At 51.6% G+C, this 15273-nt stretch overlaps 1 protein-coding gene across 2 annotated transcripts in view; it reads right to left on the reverse strand.

The window, feature by feature from the left end:
• Positions 1-15273, reverse strand: part of LOC119436573 (nuclear hormone receptor FTZ-F1) — a 271887-nt gene that overhangs the window by 13345 nt on the left and 243269 nt on the right. For both annotated transcript variants that reach the window (XM_049658741.1, XM_037703454.2), the window contains one exon: positions 204-462. In XM_049658741.1, the coding sequence (XP_049514698.1) occupies positions 204-462 (259 nt within the window). The remainder of the gene's footprint in view (positions 1-203; positions 463-15273) is intronic.

The following is a 15273-nucleotide window of genomic DNA, read 5'->3' on the forward strand; positions in this document are numbered from 1 at the left end:
TGACTGCAAAGGCCCTCCTATGGAAAATTTAAAATAAAGGTTTGCTTTCTTGACAGCTGTATCCCCGCTCTAACTTCGCCCTTGTACAATGTCAAGTCCAGTTTTGGTGGCAAGAGCCTAAGTGCTTTCTTTCTTGAAGGAGCCACAGCAGAAAGATGAACAGGCATGCACAGGTCAGCAAAGCAGTCAAGGTGGAAGGGCACCTGGGTTGAGCAGGAGCAGGAACTTGAGGCAGACATAGTCGACGGGGTCAAAGCGCAGCTCCTGCAGTCGAGCGGTGAGTGCATGCAACTGGTCGGCCAGCGCAGGCAGTCCCAGCAGTGCCAGTGACACGAGCGAGAACTTCTGGCCATTGGGTAGGGTGGTGTCGTCTGGCAAGCCGTTGTGCAGCCGCTGGTGCACATGATCCAGGATTAGCATGTCACTCCATGACTGCTGCAGCAACTTCATTTGGTCATCCACCTGGATGAAGAGAAAAACCAATGTATTGGTAAACTTCACAACAGAGGAGCTACCAACCATAGACTGTTGCATGCCATGGTCATATTTATAGCCTTCAACATATGAATCCTGGTTAACCTTCCTGCCTTTCATTTATCATTTTATCTCTCTCAACATATGAAATGTAATAATGTGAGCATGCATCCTTGCAAACGTTTTTCAGGATCTTCCAGTGTGCAACCAGCAATAATAGCACCAAATGAGGGAGAGTTGACGACTTTGACCAAACTTCATACTAGCAAACAGCAACAACAATTTTTTCAAGTACCCTAAAAGCCTGGTCTAGTGGGACAACTAGGTACAACTCTCCAAACTTAATACAGTAGAATGGCAAATCCTCCACTGCACATTACAGGAACATCACTGCAACGTTTGCATTTAAAAAGAGTAAAAATTACTCTGGTCTGTACAGAATGCATCTAATATTACTGAGTTTTAGGTTTCACACACCCAGAGTTAGAGGATGCCATCCACCAGGCATACAAAAGAATGCAAAAGGAGTACAAAAATAAAAGCGGTCCGTGCGGCTTCAGGTACGCAAGGATGCTTGAGTGTGCTATTCCTAAAACTCCCAACTGCACATTTTCCTGCAACAGTGAGCATGTGAAGAGCTTATGAATGTTCATTTCACAATGCTGCAAAGCTGTTGGCAATATTTTAGCATACAAAAGGCTACCAAAAACAAAACTGTTCAGATGCTTCTTCACAAAGCATGAACTTTCACTGCCAGCTTAACTGCAACCAGAATGTTGGTTGATTATTCGCACTGCAATTGCTTCTCCTGCAACAACTTGAAGAAAGTTATTTGCTCCAAATTCATCAATATCTAACAATTAATGGTTTCTTAACGATTACAGATTCTTCAAGTTACACTGCTTGCAGCGTTGACCAAGAATGGCTTAGTATTCTGCAACCATTGACAGGCATACATTGGCAAAGGCAAAATATGATTGCATTAATTAAACCATCAGGGCGCAACACTTTTAGCCAACACGACGGCGTAACTAACCGAACCAAATGCGCAGCAAGGTCGCTCGTCATCGCCGCACGGGTCACGCACACACAGAAAGAAAAACAGAGCAGGTACACCGTAGCGGCGGACAACCTTATGAAGCGCATAAACGAAACCGCGACGCGTCACCAAATGCCGATGGCCAAACGCCGTCATATCTGCTCGCTCAGAGGCGCGCGCGCTGCCCAAGTCGACAACCAGCGGAGAGAGACCGCTTCACAATGGCAGTTGCTGCCATATTAATAATTATACGCCAAGACAAAGATTGCGCTTGCGCAAATGACCGTGGATCGTGTCCAACTGCATTGTCCGGACTGCAGGAAGAGAATTGGGCCGCCGCTCCGTCAGGAAACAAGTGCGCTTTGCTAACCTGCCCACACGAGGGACAGGTTGAAGAACAAAAGAACGCGCCAACAATGTGGCCGCCTTACGTCACCGCAGTCTTTTTTAAAAGCTCAAATCCCGTTGCGCAGGTCTCGGCGGAAGCCAGGGGGCCGCAGCCCGTCTTCATTTGCCTATCGTTACATCGGGAGTTTTTAACTGCCTCATTTGCCCGCCCTTCCTCGTTCCACAAACCTCGTCGCCGTCCTGGCCACGGTGACATCACAATATGCCTTCGCATGCGTAATGCGCGAATGACACGGGCACTATTTAGAACAGCTCTCCCCGCGCTGGAACGCATGAATGAACAATTAAAAACAAAAAGATCAGTGGGGCGACAAGCCGCGCGTGCGCTATTCGGGAGGATTTGGATAGTCGATCACAATGGGCTGTGAGAAGTCCATTATAAGGGAAACGCCTGAAAGAATGTGTCACACCTACAGGAGAGGTGGGGCCCTGAGGGGGGCTGAACTAAGCAATAAAATTACAGACGCGCATGGGGCAACACTGATGACATTGTCCACATGATCTGTTCGAGCGAATAACTTGTGCTTAATTATAGGAAGAAAATCGCACGAAACAGGCAATCGCTCACTTCGAACCTCAATCGCGTGCGCTGCGCTCATGCGACAAGTGCCACGACTACGTTCACTGCAGTGCGCGACTATCATTCCGGTTGCAGTCGGACACGGCCGGCCCCCGAAGCGGATGTGCGCGCTGCTCGTTCCCGCGGACCACCGGATATTCAAACGGGGTCGCTAGGCGCCATGTATCCGGCCAATTCGGTCGAACCCGAACAAGCACTCCGCTAGTGCGGGGCAGGAAGGTTTGCTACCTCGGTCAAAGGCGGGACGAAAACCACTCGGTGATACTTTCACCTTTGCCCGACACACCTTTCGTCACCAAGCCATGAAGTTGTAACGGGCATTTTTTCAATGGAATTGAAAACTATGCGATGTGACAATAAGGCTGTCGGGAAGTGTGCCTGGGAGATCCACTGCTTTCGTCACAGTAAGCCGTTTAAAAAAGCGCACCAACACGACTGCATTTTTTTATCAAGCAAAAAACAGCGCGCGATGCCCCACATAATTTAAAGCAGAAAATTAACACAGCTGCGTGTCCTACGACCAAAGAAGGCCTCGTCTATTTTCCGGGGATTTGATTGTCGGAGGATATGTGCGACATTTACAAGGCCCGCAGAGGCGAGCGACGATCATCGAACTATCTAAAACGTTTCGACTCGCCCCACCCTTGCTCGAGCACTCCTGACAAACGAAACACGCAGGTCCCACAGTCGGAATATGCAAACGGAATTACCATCGTTACCGTACAGCGTTACCGTATGGTTGACGGTGTCGTTTAAAGTAAGGCGGGTCAACTTGTGCAACATCAACAGCCCGCAGTGGGATGCGCAAGTGGAAGCCAAATGGCGCAGCCTTCAACCGAGCCGGCCGATGAGGCGCAGCGCTTCACAGCCAGCCCGTCGCACACATCCGGCCGCCGTGCGGCTCCCGATGGTGGGGGCGCCAGCGAGGAGGAGAGGCCGGCCGGGAAGCGGCGAAAGTGGCGAGCGGCGCTCAATCAAACACGCACCGCCGGGCCTCGCAATGCAACGGGCGACAAAAGATGTAGGCCGGCTGTGAGTGACAGCCGCCGCTTCGACGCCGACAATGGCACCGTTGCCGCCGCTGTAACCAGCGAAGTTTCGCTCGCCACGCGGCGGTACGACACGACCCCGTAGGTATGTACATCGGACCGGAATGAAACCTCGAACGTGAAGAAAATAAGTGGAACGCGTTGCAGTCACGTTGCCACGTTTCGCCTGCGATCACCGAACGCGATTACGCCGTTTTTCGTCGGATGCTACACCTTCATAGCCTGTCTGTGTGAGCGTACTTTGTCCAGGCCTAGCAGAACCTCAAACATGGAAAAATTTAAGAAAGCGCAAAACTGGTGAAATGCTTGCAATCTTCAGATTCCACGCTAGACATATCGCGAGTAACCGCGCCGCCCTTGGTTTGCACGTGAAAACGACCGCGACCGTGTCAGCCGGCGCAAGGTAGGCTTTTTTGGAGACCGCTTGGAAGATGCCTTGGTCTTGCAGAGGACATTAAATAGGCTAGTGATTATGATGATCCCACGCTGTCGCTGGCCGCTTTAAGGGAGTATGAGATTTATTCCACAATAATTTAAAAGCTAGTTTGGCAGCAGCTCTATTTAACTAATGTTGTGAAAGAACCAGCAACTGGAATACCAAACAAAAATATTGATATAATAAGACGAAAACGCTTGATACTGATCGATACAATGTTAGCTTATCGCAAGCGCGACATGAGTTCTTCCTCGACGGCCCAAACAGTATACCAAACGAATTCCTCGCGAGTATCCAGACGTATAAAAATCGTCACACATCAAAAGACAAGTAAACACAGTAGCAGGCGCTGCCCAGAAATAGAGGACCAGTGTATCTTATTCCCTTAACCTTGAGAGCACCATCTCTATTACAGAGACCCGGCCACAGAGCGAGGCTACAGACATCGTCACTCGCAGGCTGACTTCGAAACGTTCGACGTACGTGCGAAATTGACGAGCCCCCCCCCCCCCCCCCCCCCCCCATATATACCCCAATTCACTACGCGCCATATACCCCAATTCACTACGCGGAAGTTTAGAAGCATTTGCTTTGTTCTTGAGTAGCAACACTTGGTTCTAGTCCTGCAATGCTCGCATTTCATGACGTGCAGTTCAATGAGCCGACACGCGCGACGTTCTTTTGTGACCGCAAAGCATCAACATTGATTACTTGAAAACGCGAAGTCGGATCAGGGCGACACTTTGCAAGGATACTAAGGGCGTTGTTCATGATATGACAAAATTATATATGTGTGTATATTGTGGGAGTCGCAAAGTAAAATACCACCCACTGGTATGTTAAAAGGAAAAAAAAAATAGCTGCGACTAAATAACAGCCGAATGAATCAATCTGCGATTTAACCTTCAATAATACAAAAGAGGAGAGGGGGAGAGGGCGGCATATTAAAGACATATGTGGTGAAGGGCACGGGGCGTTTGGGATGCATTAAAATGTTGCTGGCACCACTAAAAGGACTTACAAGAGAGTGAAAATAATTTTAATATTGCCGCTGTAAGCAGGCGAATAGGAACTTCACACAGGTGCAGTTGAATCCCGCTACGAAAAGCTGCGGGGCATTAAAAAATTGGTTTACGAAATCGGTAACATTTAATCAGGGGTCGCGGATGAACAGAGATTGCGTGAGCAGCGCACGTGGCGGGATCATCTCCGGCGAGACAGCTTCGCTGGTCTTTGACCAATGGCCGGGGTCGAACCCGCCACCTCGAGATCATCAGCCGTATTAACTGAGTTAAGGGAATCAGAGTCACTTGAGTCTGGGCCCCATTTCAACACCGAGGACTGGGCCACTGAAAGCCGAGTGGAATGAACAGTGGACCGGAACGAGAGAAGTTGAGAGGGTCCCTCCCTGTGTCCCCGGAGAAGCGACAGCAGAGGACCAGGCATCATCCCGTCTCGAGTGCGAAGCGCAGAATTAATGACGGAAGAGCTGGTTTGGCGGCGCGTGCGGCCAGCTTTTGGCGCGTGGCCTTCGACCACGCGCGTGAACGATGGCTCGTGACAACACATGACCACCAGGTTCCAATTTCCGAGATATAATCAGCCTATACCGATTCACACCGAGGTCGAGTTTCATTTGGCGCACGTTTCGAACTGGTCGCATAAAATGTAATTAACGATCTGTTGCGCGCTACCGCCGCGCCTCGGTACCAACTGGCTGATTTCTTCCGGCATACAAGCAGAGGTCGAGGGGCGACGCCACCCCCCGCGTGCAGGCCCCACCTTAAAGCATGGCCAGCCGATGATCGGGTTGTCAGCAAACGAAGGAATCTCCCTCCTCAGACAAAGAGGGAGAGTGACAATTCAGACGCACGTGACAGCCGGTATTACAAGTTTATATGCGGCGCTACTGAGTCGTGTATACTGCTTGCTCGCGTCCGTATTGTCCTATGGAGCATCTGCTGCGCATCAAAGTAGGCCGCGTTGTGCCCTAACACTTTCTAGATGGCTGGCCAAACACACACAAGGGTCTCCCTAGGCCAGTGGACGCCGCACGTTCCAATGCAGTCCGTTAGCACAACGACGGAGCGCGACGGCGTGCCGTCACTCGAAACAGATCGCCGAGCGCGCTTATGCCTCTCCTCTCTTTCCCCCCACTTCTTTTCCCGTTCAACGAAGCCGCCATTTTCTTTTCACGCATCCCTCGCCTCCGGCTCTTTTGACGCGCAGTCATATCCGTTCGGCGCTGTCGGCGCGCGAGCGGGGCGGCGCGCGATTTCCGCGAGGAGACCCAAGAGAAACCACGTGACTGACCCACATAGGCCTCCCCGGACGCTCGTCACGTGACTGCCTGTGCAAGAGCCACGAACACGCAGGCGGGCAGCAACGACACGCGACGAAAGAGAGAGTGGGGGGGGCGAACAGACTTGGAAACGGGCTTTGGAAAAAAATTACATATATAGGAAAGGGCCAAGCACCGAGCGCGGCGGCAAACGTTATGCAACAAACAAAGACGTTACTCAATGCGCTCCTTTCACAAGAACCGTCGCCGTGGTTACGCACATTTTACATTTCAAACCCGTTCGCTCGCTCCATATACCAGCCGCTCGCACCGACTCCTCGGTATTCAATCAACCGCGTCAGGCAGCAGCAGCAAGTGCAGCGAAAGGAGCCCCGTCTTCTAATTTGCTCGCTGTCTTGCCGAATACCCACCAACACAAATCGCAGCCACGTTCGCTCACGCTATAGCGAAATGCGCGCGCCGCGCAGACGACGGATAACGCGGTCCTGCAGCAGCGCTCGATCTCGACTACCGAGCGCTGTTTTTGCGTCTATTTAGTTTATCCCAATCCTACCGCTTTCTTGTCGCCACTGGCTGGCGATGAGGCGCAACTGCAGCGAAACGAGACAAAGCTTCGCAAGCGCACGAGAGAACCTCGTGTGAGCGTATCTAATCCAGTAACACCTGAACGCCTCTCGCATGCAGTGGTTGCTGAAACGCGAAATTTTGCAACGTTTTCCCCGCTCGTACGCAGCGTCAGTCGCAACTATAGGGATCGGACTGCTACCTTGTTTCTTCATACCCCGAACAAAACTAGGCACACGGAGAGGACGACAAGAACAGGGAGAAATGAAAGCAAGAGAAAACAAAGAGGACAACGAAATAAGTGCGGCGCGCTGGCGTTCTTACATCGGAGAACTAGAAGATCGCGTCTCCTGTAGCGTGGAGTTCAACCTTCGGTACAGAGCGAGCACGGAGCGTTCGCGAGAGGTCATTTTCGTTCATTGAGAGAGAGAGAGAGAGAGAGAGAGAGAGAGAGAGAGAGATACGCACCGGAATTAAAATGGTGTCTGCAAATGCGCGGGAGTGGACGGCGGAGAAAAAAAAAAAGGAAAACTCGCATCTTCAGCTCGATGCTGTAGAGTGAACTAATCGTTTATCAGCAACAAATTCAACTCGGTGGCGTCTATCGGGCAAATTTATGCAGGAAACAGTACATTGATTGATCGATTAAGTTTAACGTCCCAAAGAAGCACAGAGGCCATGAGAGACGCCGTAGGGGAGGGTGTTCTATGTTAATTTTGATCACTGAACCTGCACGAAATCTCGGTGCACGAGCGTTTTTGCTTATTCTGGAGTGAAACCAGATCACGGCGGCAACCCATAATCAGCAGCTATGAGCGCGATTCGGAGTCACGAAGCGCAATGGAGAGCTTGCTTCGTTCCCTGCGCGTTCGGAAAACACCGAGCCGAACTCGAAGGTGCGTCTACCGAGGCTTTGCGACGGTGCCACTCGATTCACCGGGAAAAGCGACCGCGGGCCATGCCAGCACATACCCGGCTGACCAGCAAACGACTGCTCTCTCGGCGGCGGGCAGCGGTGCACCACAGCAATACGGGAAATTCAATGTGTGCATGTGACATAAGAGCGCATAATCGAAGCGTGCGCCGCGCATCACTCAAGCCAGCAAGGAAACAAGACCGGCCCGCGGCAGCTTCGACAGAGGGGGAGAACGCATACACCGCAGACAGCCGACGCGATCGGCGAAGGCGACGGTAACGAGAGAGAGAGAGAGAGAGCGCCGAAACACCCTCTCAGACCCCGACTCAAACGGCGAGTTGAGAGAGAGAGAGAGGGAGAAGCCCGATCGCGCGCCAACGGATGAGTCACCACCCTCCTCGACGACGCTCCGACGGCCGCGGCTGAAAATGCGAGAATTGACTAGAAAATTCCCAGGCTTTCTTCATTCTACGGGATCACGACTCCGATAGGAAGGTTCGAGAAGTGCAGGCGAAGGCTATAAAAGGGTCGTGCGGAAATCGGAAATGGTATCAGACCGCGCCGGTAAAAAGATGTGACGTGAAGACCAAGCGTCTAAGGAAGAAGAGGAATCCCCGGCAAGCTAACCGACGAATTCATCGAGCGTCTGCATTTCCGGAAGAAGTTACTTCGAGATTTGCCTCGAGCTACGATGAGATCGTCCGGCTCAAGACCAGCACGGATGAATACAATTGGACACTGTGTTCCTATCCATTCTGTACTTCACGTGTTGGACTCTTAGTGCTTGTCGTTAATTATTTTCCAGTGTTTTGTTAATGCCCATCTGAATTGTATTGTGATGTGTCTAACCTAAGTGTGCACGTGTGTATGTAACTGCCTTATTTGAAGAATATATTTTGTTGTGTTTTGACAACTCTGGGCTCTGACTCGGGTCTTTGGACCACAACCGGCGTTCGCTGGCGCACCGGAGGGCCCCTTATTAATTGTCCTTGCTTTCGTGGGGTTATTTTCGGAAGCTGAAAAGTCGGCGTTGGCACGCGTAATCATTGTGGCGTATTCTCGTCGGAATCTGCATTCATTCTAAGAGATAGTCACGCTTTCTGGATAGGTTGGGTGGTTGGAATCTATGAGCGTTTATAACTGAGTGCTGACCTGCGAGTTCACCACGCTTCGCGAGGTGTGTGACAATAGCGCATCTGCAGAATTGCAAAATGAAACAATGCGGCGCACTCAATAAGGCACGCCGCGTGAAACTTCAGCATATATCGCTAGCGCCAGGTAGCATACAGGTTTGTGCCATACGTAATGCGCGAGCATGCGATAAGTGAATGGGGCATACCCAGCCATCCGCGCGCGCGTGTGTATGTGCGCGCGTGCGTCGCTGTGCACTATCAATCAACGGCGGAGAGGGGAAAAAAAAAAGAAGCAAGAGAAGCAATTATAGAACGAGGGGCACGAAGGCGAAGAGAATTAGCCCTACACTGGAAGGTAGGTATTAACGCATGGTGCACAAAGGCTCGCCTCTACTGATTTATGCCACGGACCTCGAAGAACTGTAATCGCCTTCCAGGATCAATCACTTGCATGCAAGACATTGTCATCGTGAATTATTCGCTTACATTGTTATAACCAGCAATTTTATCTTATCCCTTCATTATTCCGAATTCCAATGCATTAGGGCCTTAGGAGTGCCAATATAAATGAAACAAAACAACGTCACTATTTCGCCGTTTAGTCGCACCACCACGACAGCGCGAGCCGCCACTCGGATCGCGGGAGCCGAACAAAACGCGCGGTCCGGACGCCGGATGGAACGGGGAAGTCGGTGGCATCATCACGCCGTCGCGACGATGCGGGCGACGGCGGAGCAAAGGGGCGGCGCTCCCGGTGTAAACAAATCTACGCCGCACGAGAGAGAGAAAGAGGCTCCCCCATGCTATTTCTTTTGTTTCCCCGTTCGCGGCAACCCTTTCCTCGGGTCGCGTTTATGGGCGAAGTTATTCCTGGACAAGGAACTGCCGCTGCTTTGCGGAATACAGCTCGCGTCATTTCCCTACCTTAATCCCCATTACGCAACACGAGCTCGGCGTCGCGCGAGGACAGTGTGGGCTGAGCGCCGATTCCGTGCAGCAGAACCCTATTCGACACTGCGACTCACGCGCACCGTTTTCGTTCGCCTTTGACGCACCTGAGAACGCAAAAGTAGTGACGACAGAATACGCTGTCAAACAAGGCAGTAATTGAGTGAACGTCAAGGGGCGAACGAAGGAGTGTCTATGCGCTACAGACAGTTTGGTTGGCGTCGTAAAAAAGGTGGTCGTTTCGAGAATCTTCGAAGGTGGCCGTTTCAAGAATGATTGAAAAGTACGAAGTACGCCCGTGAGAAACATGAAATTTAACGTCCAACACGCTACCACGCAACAATAACCACATGGACTTCCGATTTCGAATGTGGCATGTTGCGGAGACCAGAAAGGCAGAACAAGCATTTAAAGTCACTCTACATAACCGCACCCAGCACGCGTCTTCTCTCTCTCTCTTTTTTCTCCTACGGTCTACGGGTCAACTTAGCTATTATGTACCACGTCTGAGATACGTCGCGTGGTTCTTCTCTCTACTATATAGTGTGGTATGGCTGAGGAACAAGGATCACTTCATCTGTACGTGTTCAAACAATAATTCTTGCAAACGTGCATGTCTGCAGAACCTCACTCACTGCTATTCGTTATGTTCTGTTCAAGAATACTGCTCGTGCAACTTTTCTCCATTACAAGCACACACGCGGAGAATTCCCGGCTTTGAACACAAATCACTTGTTTCCTTTCATATTGGCGGATAGCACATTTATTGCTATCCGCAGCTCTCAGTTTAACTGGTATACTAAATGGTGGGGACAAAGAGAGCTAGATATCATACACGTTGGCAGTTCAGAAACGATCTGTTTTAATCTGAGTTCAAGCAGCTCGAGTGCTTAGGACGGTGCTTAACCACGCGTCGCAAACACTATGTGCTCCTTTCCCCGCGTTCGTCGGCTTTTGAAGCCCAAGCGCGGGGCTTCCACAGCGCGCGCACTGCACGCAAGAGAAAAAGGACGCCGGCAGCGGACGTGCGGGGCGGCGGCGGCACGGGGGACGGACGCGGAAAACCAGACGCGGCAGAGTCAGCGAGTCGGAAAAGAAAAGCATAACAAGGCACGCTCTTGCCATTTTCTCGCAGGCAGCCGCTGCACGTTACGGGAACGTTACTTACTGTAACTATACAGGAAGCGGCGGCAACGTCCATGGAGAGGAGGAGGCCCCCCAAGGCCGGCTAGCAAACGATGCGTGCCACGGCGCGTCGTGCGCGAGCGTCTTAAACGAGCTGTGATTCACACAGGCAACGCGGTTTGGTAACGCAGTGACTAAAAAGGAAGAATGCGCAGGAAACCAAGGAAATTGTAAAGTAAAAAAAAATACGAGAGAGGCGCCGGCATTGCACAGTGAGGGTGGCACGCGGCTGACGGGCGGAGCAGGCACGCGCTGCGGTAGCAGGCGGCATACAGAATTCCACAGAGATTTTGCTCACACGGAACTGTTCAATCAAGTTTTGCTTTTTCGGCGACACGGCGTGCAGGTCAAGAGACGTTCGAGACTCCGCTCCACTACCAGTGTTGAGGGCCCAAACCTAGCTGCAGGTTACAATGGCACGTACCCTGATGTATACCGTCGGCATAAATTGAAATAAATGAACTATGTTTCCTTACGTCACAGCGCGGAGCAACACCTTTAATAACGAAGCATCTAAACCTTTCTCCGCCACATAGAACGGCGCCCGTCTGAATCACGCCAGCGTTCCGGCAAAGGGATCGCAAAGACGCGTTTTCGGTTGTTCCCACTAGTTCGCCGACAGTGCCACAGACGCCGTCCTCACGGGGCCCCACGAACGCTGGACGACGACTCTTTTTCAGAGTCCACCGTCGTTCAGCTGCTCGCGCCAGCGCGCTCTGCTCGGGCGCCAGAGAACGGTGCCACGCGGGAAAGCGCGCGGCCGAAAGAAGGAATGGATATTTCATTGTCGGCGCTAACCTCGACCTCAAAAGCTGACACGGAGGAAGCCAGGAGGGAAAAATCAGAATGGAACGACGCCGTGGCCATCCTCCTCTCGGAGCGTGAGTGCCAAGCAGAACTGGGCAAAGCGGCAGCTGGCACAGAAGAGGCAGACGACCGTCCCTCGGTTCCCTTCCTCCTCCTATTAGCTGGCCTGCTTTCGGCCTTCGACACAAACAGAGCGTCGCCGAGAAGGCACGAATAAAACAATCGGGGCAAAGGAAAGGGGATCGGAAGGAAGAATAAAAGACGGCCAGCGGCAGAAAGGGAAACGCGCGCGCGCGCCCCTCTGTGTGTGTGTCCGTTTAATTCCGGCCCGAACGAGGTGCGCTGGGATCCGGTTTATCCTTGACCGAAATCGGCGAATAAAGAGCGGCGGCGCGCTGCGGCAAGGAGACCCGGCGAAGGAAAAAAAAAGAAAAGGCTCCGCTTGCACAGTTCATACGCTCCTCCTCCTATCCCTCGAGTTGACAGATCCTGAATTACCTTCACTAGGGTGCGCGGCCCAGAGTAAATTTTTTTTCAGTGCGCACTGACGGGCAATTTATACTATCTAAACAAGTACCTCGGGACGCTACAGTGGAGAAATCCGGATTAACATTCGACCAGAACAGGGTGCAATTAGGAGCGCGTCGATTGTGACCACTGCAATGCACGGTCAATAATTGGAAACGGGCACAAATATTCCGTGTGCCTATTTTTCAAAACTGGCAGGTGAACATTTGAAAGTCAGACTCACCCTCAGGCTTGTGTTGCAACTACTGCTATTTCTTAGAGATGAGTCTCGCGGGAAACTTTAGTTCATACTTCCAATCACGTTAGTCGCTTCGAAACGGTTATGTTTTATTATGAAGTGCGACAAAGCGTTTATCCTGCAACTATACAACGCAATACGGCGGAATCAAGATGTAACGGGGGAAAAAAAAAAGCGTCGCCTGTTACTCCAACAACTGCTACTACTGTTGCAGCACTACCAGTGTCAGGTCTTGCTTACTGCGAGCACAGTTCACTAATCTTGAATTGAAAAATTGCGCATCCCCCTTGCGCTCGAGCTGTTGAAGGCGCAGTACGCAAATATCGTTCCACTGAATGCCATATGCTGTGTGAACGAGGCATCATGCCTCTACAGCTCTGAATGAACTTAGGAAACCGTGGCACAGCGATCCGGGACTCGTATATAGGTCACATCTGTGTTTCTTTACTGTGCTCGTTTTTACATGATGCCTTCATGAAAACGCGGTCGGAATGAAAAACGCATCCTCATGAAGCAGAAAAAACCTCCATGGCCACTGATTTACTGCAAGCATCGGAACTTCCAAGTAAAGCGGCGGCGGCTGCAGATACAGATATAAACAACAGGAACGCGGAACAAATTTGAGAAGCTGGAGTAGTATTTTCGTCGCTTAACACGCTTAAAATCTGGGAGTCTGGCAGAAATCCACTGAAATTGAAAGATTACTCAGCGTTATTACTAGTTACGTATTCCATTTATGAGCGGAATATACAAAATGTAGGTATTCTTAGTGCAAAGACCTTATACACATGACCTTTCGCATGAACCTTATACTGTGTGAAATGTTCAGACTGTTTTTAAAACATTTTTTTTTTTTTGTAGAGAGCGAGAACCTAATTTATGTTCGTTTTTAGAGCGCTATATGCGCTTGCTTCCACCAGATTTATCAGGTCACACTGACGAATCGTGTGAATGGCCCTCGCCTTCCTTGAAAGGCGCTGTCCTGAACGTGGCTTCAGCGAGGGCCATGGCAACCTCGGTCGCGCATTTCCGATACGGTATACGCACCGGAGCGTCCACACACACTCACTGCGAACACTCGAGGCTTGCTTGATCACGTGTGCCCACCGCTTTGCGTGCGAACTCAGGCGATACGTCCGAGCTGCAAGAACGAGCGCCGGGGAGAAACGCGTGGCAGAATCGCAGAGGTGAAGCGGACGAAAAGCGGGGCGCACGAATTCGCGTATGAAAAAGACAACTCGAAGGGGAGAGGGCGGCAGCGTGGGCCGGCACTGGGGCTTCGATTGTGTATACCATGCCACAGTGCGCGAAGCCCTTGGCGCCCCCCCAGCGCGGACGGACACTGACAAGTATTACGCAAACAGGCGCGAGAGCGTGTCATTCGCCAAAGAGTTATCATCACCGCACCCCTCACTCGCACGGCGGCAGCGGCGCGTCGGAACCAACCGCCGGGAGACCTAGATAGCGCGCGCTCCGCATTTCTCCGCTCCGAGCCCAACTAGGCGAGTGCGCGTGCGTGCTCGCGTATGCGGGCACACACGCACACATTCAATTTTGAGCGACGCCGCCCCGAGCTGGATGCAAGGAAAGCGAGGAAGCAATGTGAGAAGAAAAGGAGAGTGACAGATTGATCGCGCCCTCTTCCACCTAGACCCTCGCATGTGCCAGGTTAGCCCGCAGCGACTCCATATCTTGATTCTTCTCCACCTTGTATACGCAGTTGACTGAAGAGAGAGAAAAGAATGCACCTGCAGTGCGTGCACGCGCTCTCGTCGCCGTCAATATATATATATAAAAAAGTTTCTAGGTCGGCGAAAGCAAATTTCTACCCAAGTGGTGCGCGATTCTCCGCGTCAGAAATGAAGCGGGCGGACTGACGGGCGCCATCAAGTGCCGCCTATACAGCTGTATAGGTTTCGAAACGTCCTAAGCCCTGTATCGCGTGTAATATCAAAAGGGAGCGCGCGCGCTCTTCACCGCCTCAGCCGGTCGTGAGACGCGCGATCTTCTCAACTACACGTGACCTGCCCTGCGGCAGTACGCCGAACAATCCCCTTTTCCCGACTCGACGCCACTGGAGAGCACTGCCACACGGTATAGAGGGCAAACTCGAGGGTCCGCCCCTGCACGCACGTTTTTTCGCGTCCTCCTTTTCGAGAATTTCGTGGCACGAAGCGACCTGAGCTCGAAATTTCTTCGACAGGCCGTAAGTGGCACAGCTCCGTATACCGGCTTGTTCGCGGCTTTCTGCACAAATGGGCGGGAAAATAACTGCTCGTTGAGACCGCAGTGTCCGCACGAATGTCGTACGAAAGCTGTCACAGCCAGCTGAAGAGAGCCATGTTTTCTTTAAATTACGTAACACTGAAACGGATTCCACATATACGATCCTAGTCGACGTCACACAAAGCGCAGATCAATCTCGCTGTCACTTGAACGGCGAATGACCGGCGTCGTTTGCCGGTCATCTTCGCTCGCCTCGTTCTTATATCTAGACGGTGAACGGTCACTCGCAAATCTCTGCAAATGGCACCTGTTTGTTGTGCTGTGGGCAGCGTGGAAAGATTGTCTCGGTGCGCCCTGCAAGTAAGGCACCATAAAACTGAAGTATCGAACTGCTACATCCCGCGGTTTCCAGAAACCCACCATACATTGTGCTCTATGCT

The sequence above is a fragment of the Dermacentor silvarum genome, chromosome 1, assembly GCF_013339745.2.
Source record: "Dermacentor silvarum isolate Dsil-2018 chromosome 1, BIME_Dsil_1.4, whole genome shotgun sequence".
NCBI classification, from domain to species: domain Eukaryota; kingdom Metazoa; phylum Arthropoda; class Arachnida; order Ixodida; family Ixodidae; genus Dermacentor; species Dermacentor silvarum.